The sequence below is a fragment of the Mesoplodon mirus genome, assembly GCF_964341445.2.
Source record: "Mesoplodon mirus genome assembly, chromosome: 5".
In the NCBI taxonomy this organism is placed as follows: Eukaryota; Metazoa; Chordata; class Mammalia; order Artiodactyla; family Ziphiidae; genus Mesoplodon; species Mesoplodon mirus.
Window position 1 is genome coordinate 90,610,996 of NC_138980.1, and position 17,908 is coordinate 90,628,903.

Genomic DNA, 17,908 nt, shown 5'->3' on the forward strand with positions numbered 1-17,908 from the left:
TTATTTCTTTTTCTTCTCTGATTGCTGTGGCTAAAACTTCCAAAACTATGTTGAATAATAGTGGTGAGAGTGGGCAACCTTGTCTTGTTCCTGATCTTAATGAAAATGGTTTCAGTTTTTCACCATTGAGGATGATGTTGGCTGTGGGTTTGTCATATATGGCCTTTATAATGTTGAGGAAAGTTCCCTCTATGCCTACTTTCTGCAGGGTTATTATCATAAATGGGTGTTGAATTTTAGTGGTGCTGGGAAAACTGGAAGCTACATGTAAAAGAATGAAATTAGAACACTCCCTAACACCATACACAAAAATAAACTCAAAATGGATTAAGGCTAGACACGATCAAACTCTTAGAGGAAAACATAGGCAGAACACTTTATGACATAAATCACAGCAAGATCCTTTGTGACACACCTCCTAGAGAAATGGAAATAAACAAATGGGACTTACTGAAACTTAAAAGCTTTTGCACAGCAAAGGAAACCATAAACAACACGAAAAGACAACCCTCAGAATGGGAGAAAATATTTGCAAATGAAGCAACTGACAAAGGATTAATCTCCAAAATTTACAAGCAGCTCATGCAGCTCAATATCAAAAAAGCAAACAACCCAATCAAAAAATGGGCAGAAGACCTAAATAGACATTTCTCCAAAGAAGATATATAGATTGCCAACAAACACATGAAAGAATGCTCAACAGCATTAATCATTAGAGAAATGCAAATCAAAACTACAATGAGGGGGCTTCCCTGGTGGCGCAGTTGTTGAGAGTCCGCCTGCCGATGCAGGGGACACGGGTTCATGCCCCAGTCTGGGAGGATCCCACATGCTGCGGAGCGGCTGGGCCCGTGAGCCATGGCTGCTGAGCCTGCACGTCCGGAGCCTGTGCTCCGCAACGGGAGAGGCCACAGCAGTGAGAGGCCTGCATACCGCAAAAAAAAAAAAAACTACGATGAGATATCATCTCACACTGGTCAGAATGGCCATCATCAAAAATTCCACAAACAATAAATGCTGGAGAGGGTGTGGAGAAAAGGGAACACTCTTGCACTGTTGGTGGGTATGTAAATTGATACAGCCACTATGGAGAACTGTATGGAGGTTCCTTAAAAAACTACAAATAGAACAACCATACGACCCAGCAATCCCACTACTGGGCATATACCCTGAGAAAACCATAATTCAAAAAGAGTCATGTACCACAATGTTCATTGCATCTCTATTTACAGTAGCCAGGACATGGACACAACCTAAGTGTCCATCAACAGATGAATGGATATAGAAGATGTTGCACATATATACAATGGAATATTACTCAGCCATAAAAAGAAACGAAATTGAGTTATTTGTAGTGAGGTGGATGGACCTAGATACTGTCATACAGAGTGAAGTAAGTCAGAAAGAGAAGAATAAATACCGTATGCTCACATATATATATGGAATATTTAAAAAATGGTCATGAAGAACCTAGGAGCAAGACGGGAATAAAGACACAGACCTACTAGAGAATGGACTTGAGGATACAGGGAGGGGGAAGGGTAAGCTGGGACAAAGTGAGAGAGTGGCATGGACATATATAAACCACCAAGTGTAAAACAGATAGCTAGTGGGAAGCAGCCGCATAGCACAAGGAGATCAGCTCGGTGCTCTGTGACCACCTAGAGGGGTGGGATGGGGAGGGTGGGAGGGAGGGAGATGCAAGAGGGAAGAGATATGGGGACATATGTAAATGTATAACTGATTCACTTTGTTATAAAGCAGAAACTAACACACCATTGTAAAGCAATTATACTCCAATAAAGATGTTAAAAAAAAAAAAAACCAAAAAAAACCCAAAGCTGGAGGAGCTGAGAGGGATGGGTTATGTAAAGACACCCAGCAGGGGCCTCAGAGATTCCTGGGTAGGAAGGGCTCCCCTCAGAAGAAATGAATCAATGGGCAAATTTAAAACAAGTCAATGAGATGATTTGAAAATCCTGCTGTTCTTATCTTTTTTGGTAAAGAGGACCAGACCTGTAGCACTTCATTGTAATTTTCCCCACTGTGTTTAAGAAAAAAGGGTGAAAGTCATCAACTTTTTTGACCCCACTGTAAATGTACAGGTCATCACTATACCAAGAGAGGAGAGAGGAAATGAGAGCCAATTAATAAAAATTTGTATTCAGCCTGGGAATTTAGCTAGAGCACATAACACCGGGGTATCTGAGCTCATCACCTCCACCCCGTCAGCCACCTGATCTGATCCTATTCCTCTGTATTTGTTGAATTTGGTTCCCATGTGGCTACATATCATAATTCAGGTCTTGAAGATGAGCCCTCATCCCACACTCCATCACACCGATCATCTTGCTGTGGTGACGCGTGTTCCTGCACAATAGTGCAGAAAAGACCTCTTGTTTTGGGGAAAACGCTGCAGAGAAAATGCTCACCACTAATTGTGCTGTGTGGTCTCTGCTCAGGACGTTCTGACATGGGCTTGAGGGACTAAGTCCTAAACACACATCTGCTTTCCCTCTGTGGCCAGCTGTATAAAACTGCAAAGAGACACACTTAATGGATTCATGATTTCGAAATAGCTGCCACTGAAGTAATTTGTGTATACAGCATCAGACTAAGCGAGACAGTGAACATGACAGCGAGTGGGCTGGATCTTCATCCCCCAATGTAAGGAGCACCCAAGGGACACATTCTGAGATGTGAAGCAGAACATGGCCCAAACGTAACAACCAAAAAATAGGAATAGTTGTCAAAAAGGATAAAAAAGATTGTGTAAAGCAGATATGCTGAAAGAAAGAAAAAAAAGAATACAGAAGATTAAGCCTTTAAAAAATGATATTTAAAAAATCTGCAAGAGCCAGTGGATTCCAAATCAAAGATATTCTGAAAAATAGTTTTCAGCCTTAATACAGTATTGTTGCTTTTTATCCCCAAAACAAGCAAATTAGAGATTTCTCTTTGTATCACTACTGCTTAATTTTTGAAAGTCTGCCCAAATGCATTTTCATTAAGTACCCTCTTTGACATTGACAAATGCGAACAAATAGTGAGAGTTCTTGACTAAAATACTAATGGGAAAGAAGTAAAATTCTATTCAAAATAATTTTCAACAACAGCATTAAAATTTACAATATTACCCACAGGTTTAAGCGATAAGCTGAAGCTTTAAACTAACGGCATGTTTACTAAATAAATATATCTTCAGTTGTTTTTGCTTCAAAGGACAGAAAGCAATTCATGCTCTTTGAAATAAAAACATTTTTTCCAAATATGGGAGGATTTACCAGTATGAAAATTGGCCTAAGGTAAGTTTCTAGAAGCCAAGACTTTTCATCTTAAAATTTCATAGCTAAATCCACATAAAAGAAATTAAGTGTTCAGTCAATAACTCTGCTTGGGTATATGTCTGGAAGTACTAGATATACCTGTGAAAAGGCATGAGGTGACTATAATAAAGCCCGCAGCCATCACTTTTACATCACTTTATATGTATGCAATTTGAATAAATATTCAGCCTAATTATTATTTTTCAATATTTTAAATGACCTGTGACCTTAAAAATAAATCCAATACTAGGATATAATTTCCCTTACTCACTCAACAAAAATGTAAGCAGTTTAAGGATTAGCACCTGTGTATTTTTTTTTTTAACATCTTTATTGGAGTATAATTGCTTTACAATGGTATGTTAGTTTCTGCTTTATAACAAAGTGAATCAGTTATACGTATACATATGTTCCCATATCTCTTCCCTCTTGCGTCTCCCTCCCTCCCACCCTCCCTATCCCACCCATCCAGGTGGTCACAAGGCACCGAGCTGATCTCCCTGTGCTATGCGGCTGCTTCCCACTAGCTATCTATTTTACACTTCGTAGTGTATGTATGTCCATGCCACTCTCTCACTTTGTCACAGCTTACCCTTCCCCCTCCCCATATCCTCAAGTCCGTTCTCTAGTAGGACTGTGTCTTTAGACCTAGAGTCTGTCATACAGAGTAAAGTAAGTCAGAAAAAGAAAGACAAATACCGTATGCTAACACATATATATGGAATTTAAGAAAAAAAATGTCATGAAGAACCTAGGGGTAAGATAAGATCTGTGTATTTTTTACCCCTCTTGACAGCAGACGCTATCCTCAAAAAAGCACTACCCAAGACCGCGACAACCACACTATGGTGCTTAACGCCTCCTCCCCAAAATTCAGTAGCTTGTGTCAAAACTAATATATAAATATCGAATGCAATTTCCTTGGAAGACCAAAACTTCCTGATAGAAAGAAGACTACCTCAGTGAATAAGACCAACAGTGGATGCATATCCAAATTTCAGTAGTCAGATTGCTTGGAAACAACCCCATCTTAATACCTTCTTGATAACCATTATAGATAAATACATAACTAGGTAAAAATGCACAGATATTCAAGAAAGCACATGACAAAATTGTAGATGTGAAACACTGGCTGTTAACACTTGTCTACATGGTTCAGTTCAAAGTTTATACTGTCTGAACCTCAATGTGTTTTATAAAGTAAAAAGCAAAGAAAAAAACTCACCCAACAATAACACATTGTTCAAAAGGAGAGATAATACAGACTCAACTAATGGTCATTTGAAATGAAACAGAAGAGAAGATATAAGCTGTCTGATAAAAAGTAAACCCAATCACTGAACCAATTATATTTTGAGATGTTACTTGTCATACTGACACATGAAAATTCTTCTCAATTCTTTCCAATCAAGGTACTCCAAGCATGGCTGAGGGTGGTGGCATACTAAACAAAACTCTTGCCAGAGATAAACCTAATCCAGAAAAGGAAAAAAAATGCTTTTTTACTTAAATATCCTGTAGACCTACAATGAATACAGACAGAAATGCTGTCAGTTACAGTCCTTTATACATATGCCTTTGGCTGTTTATTACCTCTCATCCTTTCAGCAGGGGTTTAATACCAGAATTTTCCATTATCAAATTATTCCCTTTGCTTACTTTTCAGGGCGCTGCACTTAACTCTTTTAAGTCACCAGGGTCCTAATTAGTAGGAGATGCCATCAGCTGTGACCTGGATGTCTGAAGGAGTTAATGTAGCTCAAAAAGAGCCTAGCTTCCAGCCAGAAGCCACACCTATGGTGTGTTTATAGGGGAAATGGCTATTTTGGTAAAAAATGGTGAGCCCTAACATTATAGTACTCTAACACTAGTTTACTGATCTGAAACCTGACAACCAAAATGAACACTTACCTCCTCAGACGGCCAACTTGCCCACAGGGAAAATCTAAACTAAGTTTAAAAAAATATTGGCTGTCCTTAATGGAGATCAAAGCTTTTATTAAAAAAAAAAAAAAGAATGCACACACATACGCCTATTCTAGATTAACTGTGAGTAAACTAATGAACACTGTTTGAATGCACACCTTTTTTTTCTTTCTGTTCCCTCCTGTACGACTTGTAAAAGAAGAAAAAAATATCACTGTTGCCCAGAGCTCAGAGAATCTGGGCTCCAATTCCTCCCCTTCCACCCCAACGAACCCCGAAATAGCTAACAATAACCAGCAGCTGACACCTAAATAGCCCTCACCACATGCCAGGCAGCATTCTAAGTGCTTTATATATATATACACACAAATATATACACTCAATCCTCACAACAACCCAATGAGAGAGGTACTCTATACTCCCCATTTTACAGACAAGGAAAGGGAAGTACAGAGAGATTAAGTAATATGTCTAAGGTCACACAGCTAATTAGTGGCAGAGCTGGGTACAAGCCCAGACAGATTGGGCTCCAGAAGCAGCACACAAAGCCACGAGGCAATGCTGCAAAAACAGTAAACAACTCAAAGGAGAGTCTGATTGCTTTGCTTTGCTCAGCAGGAAAGTTTGTAGAGAAAAATTTCAGAAATTATGGTTTTTACAGCTTCCTATAATAACAAAGACTGGGAACATCTGTGGACAAAGTTATCTTCCAATACTGCTTTTGCATCATTTCTATATAAACTTTAATTATTAAGCAGGAATACCCTTTTACAAACCTGGTTAGCCAAGATTTAGAAACCAAAATCGTGGAGAAATAGGAAGCTATAGGAGACTCCAGGGAAGCACATTTCTAGATTCACAAAGTAGGACAGTACTCAAAATACTAATCAGTAAATGGATCCTAGACACTCCAGAAAATAATCAAATCAGTTATTTAACAAAGTGGTTTGTAAGTACTTTAAAAATGAAAGGCATGATATAAACCTTTGGAAGGACCATTTGACAAATTCTCAATTGCCTTAAATAATATCCTTTAACTAAGTAATTTCTGCCTTGGCAATTTATCCTTAGGAAATCATCAGAGGTGCTTACACAAGTTCATCTGCAAAGGTATTTATTATACAAATATTTTAAATAGGGTCTTTCTAATTTTTCTTAAGGGTCCAAAAATAAGGGAAAGGATTAAATTGCTTATAGCTATATGATGCAAAAAAAAAAATGGAATGTTTAATGGCATGGGGAAATGAATAGAAAATTACATGAAAAGAACACTAAATTTCCTTATCCTGATATATAGCAAATATCAGGTCCATCTACTTCATATAAATACATTATATCACAATAATAATTATCTCTGGGTGGTGAGATTAAACTAACATATTCTTTTTCATGTTATCTATGTTTTACAGATTTCTAACATAAATGTTTACTAATTTTATAATCTGCAGAGAAAAACAAAATCTTTAAGAGAAAAGGCATTTGGTCATGAAGGCTAATATATTATAATGCTTAAAGTGATAAGCTCATCAGTCTTGTTTCCTCTTGGATATCATGAATAGACTGGCAGATCATGAGACTGCACAGAATACATGGATTTCAGCAAGGAATCTGACAGTCCTCATGACATTCTTGTAGAGAAACGTAGGCTGGCTGATAGTCAGGGTTCAGAGAGTTGTCAGTACATGAAAAGCTGAACCAAATATCATGGATGAACTGATGGCTAACTACAAAGAAGGTCCTACTTCTCAGTTCTGACCGTGGCTCACTCATGCCTTGGGCATGGGTACCCAAGCTACACTTTTCAAAGTCATGGCTAGTGAGAAGCTAGGAAGAAGAGTTGGATGTGTGAAAACTGGGTAACAGCCACTAACATTGACCATGTTTCTGGAACAGAATTTAGCACTGATGTGGGTCTTTCCAATGCCAGAGCCCCCTCCACACACAGCATTTTCCAAACCTAAGTAAGTGTTTGTCAAATAAATATCACAATTATGATTCAAATAATTCTGACAGGCTAAAACACTCACCTGAAACCAAGATGCTGTTTAACAGAGTCAGTAAATGTAAAGCCCTACATTCAGTTCAGTAACAATTTTACAAGTGTACTTGGCAACAGTTTGTGTGACGCAATGACCATTTTAGACTAAATAACAGTCGGCATAATGGAGGATTTTTGTTGAACGGAGGTAACAAGTACACTGGCAGATCCCATCTGAAAGTACTGAGTACATTTCTGACCTTACTCAAAGAGGGAATTCAACAAAACAGAGTAAGTCCAGAAGAATATGATCAGGGACATTCTAAGCCTGATCGGGAAAATTCAAATAAACGGGGACCATTTAATTAGGTGGGCATTTAAAGGGACCTAACCAATATTTAAATGTTTGCTCTGTAATTCTGGGAAGAGAAGGAATCAATTTATTCTGTTATACTGAAAACTACAGTCTGTGTTCTGTTTCTACCATTGCACTGAAACTGCTCATCAAGGTCAGCAATGACCTTGAACTTGCCAAATCCAAAAGGCACCTCTCTACCTGATATTAACTGACTTCATGGCATTCAGTACACAGCACTGTGCCCTCCTTCCAACACTCCTGTTACCACCTCTAGGACAAGTCATTCTTATCTCTTTACTCTAGTTCCTGCTTCACACAACCTCTAGATGTCAGAGGTTGATCCGATCTCGACCTTCTTCTCTCATTCCTCTATTTTCTCTCGGTGATTTTATCAATTCCTGGGGGTTTAAATAGTCTCTACGCTGATTACTCGCCAATTTAAATTTCCACTCCACACCTTTTCTCTGAACTCAGGGTTCTCTTGTATCATCAGAAGCATTCCTGATTCCACATGCTACCCTTCAATGTGAGGTCTCCCCTGTCAGCATAACACACTCAGTTGCTCCAACCAGAACCCTGAGAATCATCTTTGCATCACCCCTTGCCCTCGCCTGTCATGTCCAATCACTAAGATGTCCATTCTACCTCCAACCTGGGTCTTGAATCAGACCACTTCTCTTCATTTCCACCACTGCTACCCAAGCCAAGTGAGCGTCATCTCTAAATGTGACTTGCCAAGGGTCTCCAGACCAATGTCCTCAGAGCTTCAACAAAAGGTCTGCTTAAACAATAAGCTGGATCATGACTCTTCTGTGCTTTAATGATGGCCTCATGCACTTTGAAGAAAACATCACAAAATTCTTATAATGGCCTTAGGACCCTTCAGTATCAGAACCCTGCCTATCCCCTCTCACCCCATCCAGTACCACCGTCGCCCTGCTTGGGCCACACTGGTTTGCTCTCAATTGTATAAGTGCAGGAAACTCCTTTCAGTCACGAGGGCTTGGAAAAGGTTGTTCCTCCAGACTCTGCCAATAGCTGGTAACTTCTTTTCCTTTATGTCTCAGCTTAAAAGTCACTTCCTTAGAGACTGCTCCCAGGACCACCCTGTCTGATGTGTACAACCCTCTGCCCCCAATTATTTTCTATCACAGCCTTTCATGGCCCCTTTATGACACTTATCACAACTTCCAAGGATTTTCTTCCTTTACTTAATTTTTGTCTCTCTCCTTAACTCCGCCTGCTTGGAATGTCAGTTCCAAGAGGGAAGGAACCTTACTGTCTTATTCCTCATTGTATAAGCAGAGCTCAAAAACGTTTTCAATGTTGAATATGGGAAGGAATAAAACCAGACTTCACCCCCAACATAAGGAAAATCTTCCTAAAATTAAGAGTTGTCTGGCAATGGAATGGACAGCCTTGTACAGACAAACTGACCATCACGGGAAGAGGGTTCAAGCAGAAATTGGGTGGCCACTTTTATCTGAGATGACATAAAGGGAGTTTCCATGCTGGGTGGGATCCTGGGCCAGATAACAATTCAGGTCCTCTCCATACAGTTTCCAGTTCTATAAAGAGAATTCTAAAGGAGTTTCAGGTTAAACATATACTCCCAAAGTAGCAAACACCATATTTCCTAATGAGCGGAAATTCTCACTAAAACGGCCCCATGAAACCACTTTGTACCCTGACCAAAAGTAACTTCCTGAAGTTAAATCAGTGCAGGCTCCCTCTGTCCACCCTGCCAGTTGTAGTTTGGGACAATGACAGCCCACAGTGGCCTCCTTTCTGAGCTGTACAAAACGTGGCCCAGAAACGAGTTGGCAGATCAAGCGAACCCACTTGCAGTAAACCTAAAGTTCCACTCTTCATTCATTTGTGATGCTGCTCTGTAAGCACACCAGGATAGCTTTATTTAGTGTCACACCCATTAATAATGCAGAGATCTTTATACAGGCAGGAAGGGAAAATTGGTCCTGAGTGATTTCGTTACTACAGGGTATACACGAAGTCAAAGGGACTGAGAGTCTCATTACAACTCTGTAGAAGTTGCTGGCAATATAGACAGTGGTTGTGGAGCTGACCACCACACAACAAAGCAATTCAGGCAAGGTATCCACCTCATGATCTTCTGGAGTCTTACAGTCAAAGAGTTAACTCTTCTCTCCCTCATACTATAGATATACGAGAGACCTAAAGACCAATCGAAGACCATTCCTTCTACTCTTTTAGCTTCCTTCATCTCTAACTTTTTTTTAAGTAAAAAAACCAAAAATGTGGCCAATACTTGCTTCTGATGGCACCTTTACAAGGATTGGTCATTTTGTCAGCAGATTAGATAATGCACCACTAGATATTGCAAAATGTTGCAAATAAGCCTATGAGGCCATGAGCTTTGTCCTTAAGGAATTTTTCACCAAAAAAAAAAAATGTTTTTTCAGGAATATAGTAAACTTTACAAAGCCAAAGATATTTAAAATGCCTTTTTATAACATTCAGTGTTAACAATGCTGTGGGGAAATAATGTGCAGGGAAGCAGAGAACGAGAACTCTGAAGACCTTTCTAAAGGGCTGGTGGGCAGTACCTTTCCATTTAAAATACAAACTCCCTTTGATTCAGCAATCTGTCTGCTGGATATATGCCATATGTGTATCCTCTACTTAGTAGATTTAAAGAGTATACAAGAGTGTTCATTTTTATTATGGCTTATAACAGAAAAAGCTTAACAGTAAGCCACAGTGCATCCATAAAATGGGATAATAAACAGTTGCTAAGAAAGAATGAGATGGGTTTCCATGTGCTGACAATAAAAAACATTCAAGATATATTAAGCAAAAAAAGCACAGTATGTGTGTCTCTAAACACAACTAAATATTCATTTTTGAAAATTCTGGAGAAATGTATGAGAAATTTAAAAGTGGTTGTCTCTGAAACACTGGACTGAGAATGTGACTATCATATTCATTTGAAGCTCTTCTGTACTAGTTATTTTCACTATGTGTAGTCATTATTATTTTATTAATAAGAATAATAACTATATGCAGTATTTTCTGCATGGTCTGGAAGCATCTACTTGCTCTCTGCAGGAGTGGGAAAGCGAGCATTCTTTCCTACTCTCCACGAGGTGAGCCAGAGTCTACTCAGTGGGCACTTAGCCACCCCTCCTCAACCAGTCCAGGAGACTTCAGAGGTTGCTGAGGTCCCTGCCCACACTCACTCCTTCCCCCTTTGTGTGGCCTACATGCACAGGTAAGGGGAAATTTTCATTTCTGCTCTTCCACTTTTAGATGTATATCATCCATCTCTGAAAAGCTAACTTAAAGGAGAATGCGTAGCGTTATTCCACTGCAAGAGATACCAGGGGAAAATCAGTGTTTCCCTTAGTGCTGTTTATTCTATAATTATATTATTAACAAAACAAAACCAAGGAAATAAAACCATTTTCAACTTTAAAGTATAGTACTCCCCATTCTGCCAAATCCCATGAGAACCAGAAAGATTACAGTCCAAGGGGTTTTCTTTCCAACTTAGAATCTTGTATTTGCCTATCTCAAAATACTAAACAACTCTTTCAACTAAAATTGCTTCCACAAGAGAAAGTCGTGTACACTAAAGTTGAAAAGATGAAGTGCAATCTACATTCAACTTATTTGATGTTGAAGATCTTAAAGAGTACTTGAACATTGTTTTGTTCTTATTTCATCAAACAAATGCTTCCAACCCTACAGAAGAGGGGGGAGAAAAAGAAAAGTCACAGGAAATCATGTCTGTTTTTCCTATTATTTGACCTTGGACTTGAGGTGGGGAAGCTACTTATTTAGTATCAAGTGACCTTTCCAAACTGTATAAAACAATCCCCATAGTACTTTTCCTTTGTCAGAAGGTTGTGATACAAAGGCATTTGCTAAAATTTATTTTATGTGTCTATTCATCATTTTTTGACTTTACTGATGAATATAGAAAGTAAGCCCAAATGTCTATTTGAAAAAATCTAATATCTACTTAGCTGAAAATCTGCTCCCACTAAATCTGATTTTATATAAGCTTTCTGACCCTGCCCCCCCAAAAGTAATTTCATTTTTGTTTTGGGGGGATGTAAAAGTAATTAGTGAAATGAGCAAACTATAGCCTGGTGCATTGAGCTGTCTGTGGTACTGAAAAAATGACACTAAAGCTGAAATGTACTGAGCTAAGTTCTTACAAAGCCTCTCCATCACACTATTTTAATTCAAGCACTTCTGTCCATGACTCACCTGAACCATCTTATTTTGATAGACTGTGTATAAACATTTTATAAAAGGTCACATTGACTTGCTTTCCAAGGTTCTCCATGGAAATGTCAGGGCCTCCCCAAGCTTTGTTAAAGCAATTCCAGTGGAGAGCCAGAACATTGGCTATAACACTTACTTTTCCTGAATGCAGTAAGAAATCCTACCATGTACCAGAAACCCATACTAGCTAGCTCTCACTATCCAATCATCATACTGCTATGCTAAAAAGAAAAAGAGGAAGTGTCACATTAGACTGCATGCTATGCCCAAGAACACGCTCTGAATGGCAGCATAACCCCTGCATTGAGTTCCTTAACTCAAAGCTAATCTATATACTTGGAATTCTTAATAGTAAACTGAGAAGTACCTATTTGCTTAAAGCTTATGAAAGAAGTACATCTATAGCAGTGACATCAATAAGTTAAAAAGGGGTCAATTCATCATTTCCTACACATGGATACATTAGCCTATGCACTTGATTTTACCATGTTTCAGAGTGAACTATTTCAGCAGCAATCACTGACTACTCTCTGGATAAATTAGAACATGTTTTTCTGGTTCTTGATTTCCAGCTCAGGGTCTCCACATTTATTTGGTCCTTTTCCATTTCATATTTTAAAAAAAGCATCTCAGATAAGAATTTGGAACTTCAGCTTGAGGAAAACAAAAATCACTCTAGATTAAACACTGAATGTAAAAGCTACATCCAAAACAACTAAATGATATTACCTGAGCATCCATTTTGAAATTATCTTAAGTGTGGTTGGTTTAGCAGAAACCATGTATCAGGTCAGATAATTCCAATTATAAAAATCTAACTTTTTGTGATGTTTATGTTTCCCCAACAATAAAGAAATTCACTGTGCTTATAACCCTTAGAGCGGGAATTCATGTCCTCATTTTTATCACCCGTGCTCTTTGTACTCTAATCAATATATCTATGCATTTGTATAACAGAAATGGTCCTCAAAATTAGCCACGGGTGGAATTCTTTCAAGTGTGAAATGATCTTTAAAAATATGACTTCTTTTATTTGTATTACTTTCTCTAAATTTTAAGAGTTCTAATATGGTATCAAAAATTTTTTATAACATGTAATTAACATCTGGCCAATGTTAATGGCCAATGTCTCGTCCTCACAAACTCCTATAAGTTATTTCAAAAAAAAAATCTCCCCATAATTCTTAAAAAGTTAGCATTTTTAGGAAGACACTTTGTTCTTGGTGTTAATACCATCAAATGTCCTCCGCCTTGAATGCTTGTTTCGCTGTGTGTTTTTCAGAAGGAACAGGAATAATACGAAAGCTGATGTTTTATTAAAAAAAAAAAAACAGCAAGGTCTCATTCTAGGGTGGATTAAATAAAACTACTCTGGTCTTCAAGCCAAAAAAAAATTAAATTACTTGATTTTTATAAATACCTAAGAAGATTTTAGAAAAACCGTTTAAGTCTAACCCTGTTCAAATACCAAACGTTTGGATTTAGAGAGGAACCACAGACAAAGACATGTCCATGTTCAGGGTTGCTAACAAGCAGTAGCAGAGCGCAGCAGGAAGCATTCTGGGTGGAAGCTAGGAGGACAGGCCTGGTCACGCTCTGCACTGTCTAGCTGTGGGATCTGGCAAGCTGCTCACCTCTTCTGACGGCAGGTACCTCATCTATAAACCAAGTCAAAGGGCCATTACACCTATTTTGTTTCCCAGCCTTAAGTGTCTACCCTTCAAGTCAAAATGAAAAGATACTCTCGTGATGCTTAAGTTACATTTTAGTATTACTTTAAAATGTCTGAAAGAATCTCAAAAGCCCACGATCATTAGTGCTGAATTAAAGATGGACCTGTGTAAATTATTAAAATTTTAAAGGGTCCAAATGTGTTTGCCTTGTTTTGGCAGTGCAGTTTTATTACTTACCGCTAAATATTCTCACTCTTTCTAATTCTCATTCTCTATCCTCCTTCCTTCAAAATCACACTTTTCAAAGTCTTTGCAATTTGAAAGCATGATGAAGTAATTTCTCCCCCCTCATGTGGGGTCATGTGTACCTTTATTTTGCTTGGGCAAATTTGGTTTATTCCATATTTAGTATGTTTTTGCAAATTACTAACTTAAAATTAATTTAACTTATAATTAACGCTGTTATTTAAATTCAATGGCAACTCCTAAAGGAAAGCAGCCTAAATTAGAGGGTTTAATAGTTCAGCCAAATGCCTAACACCTGATCCAAAACAATCAGAAAATGCATATTAGTGTACGTTCTAAACTGGAAAATCTCAATCTCTCTTAATTTTTGAAAACTCTAGTTATTTTATTCCCAAACCTAATATTCCTTTAACTGAAAGCTACAGCAAAATAAACAACTTAAAAGACAAGCCACGAATTTTAGACGGATTATTGTGAAATTGTCAGTAACAGTCAAATCTAACAATAGAGTTCCTGGCTGCATTTAAACAAAACAAACATTTTCCTAACAAGTTCACTCACAAGGGCAGTGGCCTTTGCTCTTAAATGACATTTTTAATAAATAATGTAATGATTATACCTGAAAATCTACCAAACTACCAGATATACAGAATTTGTATTCTTAATTTACAACAGATGTTTTTCTTCAAATTTACAGTAAGATATAGAAAAGGTCAGAGTTTTCTTCTTGTCTTATTGATATATATTAGCAAGGAATATCACGGGCCTATTTTCTTCTCTAAGCTACAGTTATGGAAGGCGATATACATGGGCACAATCTTCCATAATGACCCACCCATCTTGTTAAATGCTTATTAGACAAGAATACACATTTACCTGGCAGATTAAGGCTAGTATATACCTGGCCTTGAGGAAAACAAATACAGTGACTGACATGGAGAAGTGGATCTACCTAAAGAAGAGAGGGGAAAATCTGAAAGGTTTAACAAATACATCCTGGAAACTACTGCACATTTACATGCTGCACTGTTTGTTTTGTTTTTAACTTCTTGAAAGAACAGGTCAGGTGCTAAGGTAAGAATACAGCATGTGTCTTCTGTAACCTCAAGCAAGGACACGAGAGCTTGGAAAAAGCGTTTGCTGCCTTGCACTTCCCCCGGCTGGAGTCATTCATAAACAGCAGAACCCCGAAGTTACCTGTATTTCCCTGGCGTGGTACACGATGATCAGACCGAGCAGGATGATCGTGGAGAGACTGATAAGGCATTTCAGAGCTAAGGAATACAGCGACGCCTGCAACACAGACAGAAGCACTTTTTTAAAAAAAAGAAGCACTTTTAACCACCTTTAAGATCCGGGGCGTCGGTCAATCCCCAGCAAGGGGACCTGAACTCCCAGGAGGAGGATGCGGGTAGGGGCACCTGTCTCGGCTCTGTGATCTGTCAGATCACTTGGCCTCACAGGAAAGTGAGAGAGGAGATCCCGGAAGGCCAAACAGCGGGGTCCGCGACAACACAGACCCAAGCACAGCTCGTGGCTCTCAAAACCCGAGAGGAAGTTATCCTTGAGTTTAAGCGCTTGGGTTTGAAAGGGGCCTCCGACATCGTGAGCACCGGGAGAGGAACAGAGCATGCTTTCCTCACCGACTCCTGAAATCACTTCTTTAACGTGCCCAAACGCACTGGGCATTCACTGCCTCCAGAACTTTGCGCGCGGAAGAGCTTCCTCTCCAGAGTTGCCTTGCGGATTAGGGGAGCGAGTCTCAGCGGTGCTCGCCGTCCCGGCGGGCACCTCCGATTGTCCGGGAAAAGCTCGGAACTGGCAGGCAGAGAGTTCCCACCAGCGTCCGTCCCAACCACCCGGTGTCCGGCTCTGCGGCCCGGAAACGGTGAGCAAAGGGCTGGAGAACTTACCTTGTCGTAGGCGCCCCACGACAGCTCGGTCTCGATGACCATGACCACGATGCCGAACATGCCGAAGATGAGCGCGTAGTCGCTGAGCCGCTTGCGCTTCTCGAACAGGGCGCGCCGGTGGCCCAGCTTGTAGCCAATGTTCTGGTTCTTCTTTTTGCTGGACTTGGTGCCACCGCTGCTGCCATGCCCGCTGCCACCGCCGCCGCCGCCTCCAGCGCTGCCTCCGCCGCCGGCTCCGTAGAGCGCCAGGTTATTGGAGTTGTTGTGCTCCGGTTTAGATACCACGATCTCCGGGGCTGAGGACGAAGCGGCGGCGGCCGCGGCTGCAGACGGGGAGGACGCGCCGCCACCTCCTCCGACAGACGCCGGGGGCTGCAGGGGCTGTGCCTCGGAGTCCATCTCGTGCAGGTTCCGGCGGGACGCGCTCAAGTTGCTGAGTGGCCGCATGACGCCCCCGTTGTACCTACAGCTGCTCATGGCTATTTCGGTGAAGGGGTTGCTCTCGCGGCGCGCCTGGGGCTGGCTGTGCTGGTGGTGCGCCGGGTGCGGGTGGTGGTGGTGGTGGTGGTGGTGAGAGAGCGGGGGCCCGGAGCCCAGGCTGCCGAGGCTGCCCGTGGGGCTGGCGGCGGGCTGCAGGCTGTGGCACTGGTGGTACTGGGAGGCGGACGCCGGCTGCTGCGCGTACTGCTGCCGGAGCGCACTGGCATGGCTGGACGGCGTCAGCTCGCTCACATTGAGCTGGCTGCCCCGGCGCGACGAGCAGCAGCAGCAGCACGACGAGCCTGACAGCGGCGAGGAGGTACGGGTCCGGAAGGCGCCGCCGGGCGAGGAGGTGCGGAGCAGCAGGGACAGGTTATCCCCCGCCCCCGCCCCCGGGGCACCGGAGGAGGCGCAGCTGTTGCACCGGAGGCATGGGCTGCTGCCGCCGCTGCCCTGCTGCTGGTGCGCGAGGTGCGGGGGGTGGTGAGGGTGCGGGAGGGGCGCGAAGGGCGGGCACGGCTTGTCCTGGCTCTGCTGCTGCTGCTGGCAATGCAGGTGTGAGGAGCGCGGTGGCGGTGGCGGCTGCTCCGAGAAGAAGCCGCGCTGGAACTGCAATGGGGTTTCCATGTCAGGGCTGTTAAAGCTGCAGGGAGACCAGGCGGTGGTGCACCCTGCGCAATGCGTTATGGTAGGGAGCGGAGACTCCTGCTGCTGGTGCGAGGAAGGGCCCATGCCGGCTCCGGTAGAATCCAGGCGGCGCGTCCGATTGGTTGGGCTCACCAAAACAATGGGCATGACATCACCTGCGGGGACCAAGACTGAGTTTGCGGTGCGCGCGGTTTAGGGGAGTGTGTGTGAAAGAAAGAGAGAGAGAGATTGGAAGGGGGGGGAATCTGCAGGATGAAAACCCTCGGAGGCGCAGGCCAGGACAGGGTGAGGGCGGGGGTTCCACCTGCTGTTTGGGAGCACCCGTGAGCACCCCAGGGATGGGGAGCCCCCAGGTAGTGCAGCGGGTCTGCAGAGGAAGGAGGAAAAAACAGGCGTCCCCTCCTTCCCGTGCCACCACCCCCCTAACTAGTGCCGGACGCGCAGTCTAGATCCCCTGCACCGGGCACTGCAGCACGTTGAGCCACCCCAGCCAGGGGGTCAGGCGAGGGAACAGTGCAGAACCCGGGCCACTCCTCCACCGGCATGCACGCCTCTTAGAGCTGCAGAACAGCAGCCTCCTCGCCCCACGCCCACTTCTCCCTAATTGTCCCGCTGAGAGTGGGCTGCCGGCTGCCCGCCAAATAACTGCGGGGGCACCCGCTTTGGAGAGAAAAAGTTTGACGACTAGCTAAGCCAGTGCAGCAGGGCTTAGTGAGAAACCCGGGGCCTGAGCTCCTGTTTGGCCGCTGCGAGATCCGAACGGGTTCGGATCTTCCCCACGCCGCTGGTCTCTGGCGCCGGGGAGTCGGGATTGGCTGCGTGGTGCTCTCGCCCTAATGCGCTGCAGCGCGGGTAGGGTTAACCTCCTTGGCGCCTGGGCCTGGGGAGGATGGGGGCGGGGCCGGAGGAGGGGATCCCCTTCGTCCGCGGGAGGAGCCCGCGAGGGCTTCCCGGGTCCCCCTGGCGGGGGTGGAGGGCTTTCCCCGTCACTGCCTGCTCACATTTGCACCTTCTGCAGAACATGAGGGGCTGGCGCCCCCGGCCGCCAGGTCCTGGACTACGGCGCTCGGGCCCTCTGGCCGCCCCAG

General features: G+C 42.6%; 1 protein-coding gene across 1 annotated transcript in view; it reads right to left on the reverse strand.

Annotated features, from left to right (window-relative positions):
* KCNN2 (potassium calcium-activated channel subfamily N member 2) overlaps positions 1 to 16,814 on the reverse strand; it is a 177,802-nt gene extending 160,988 nt beyond the window's left edge. Inside the window, exons 1-2 of the mRNA XM_082621883.1 lie at positions 15,693 to 16,814; positions 14,977 to 15,072 (exon numbers count right to left, since the gene is read on the reverse strand). Coding sequence (XP_082478009.1) covers positions 14,977 to 15,072; positions 15,693 to 16,799 — 1,203 coding nt within the window. The 5' untranslated portion in view covers positions 16,800 to 16,814. The remainder of the gene's footprint in view (positions 1 to 14,976; positions 15,073 to 15,692) is intronic.
* Positions 16,815 to 17,908: the final 1,094 nt, after the last annotated feature.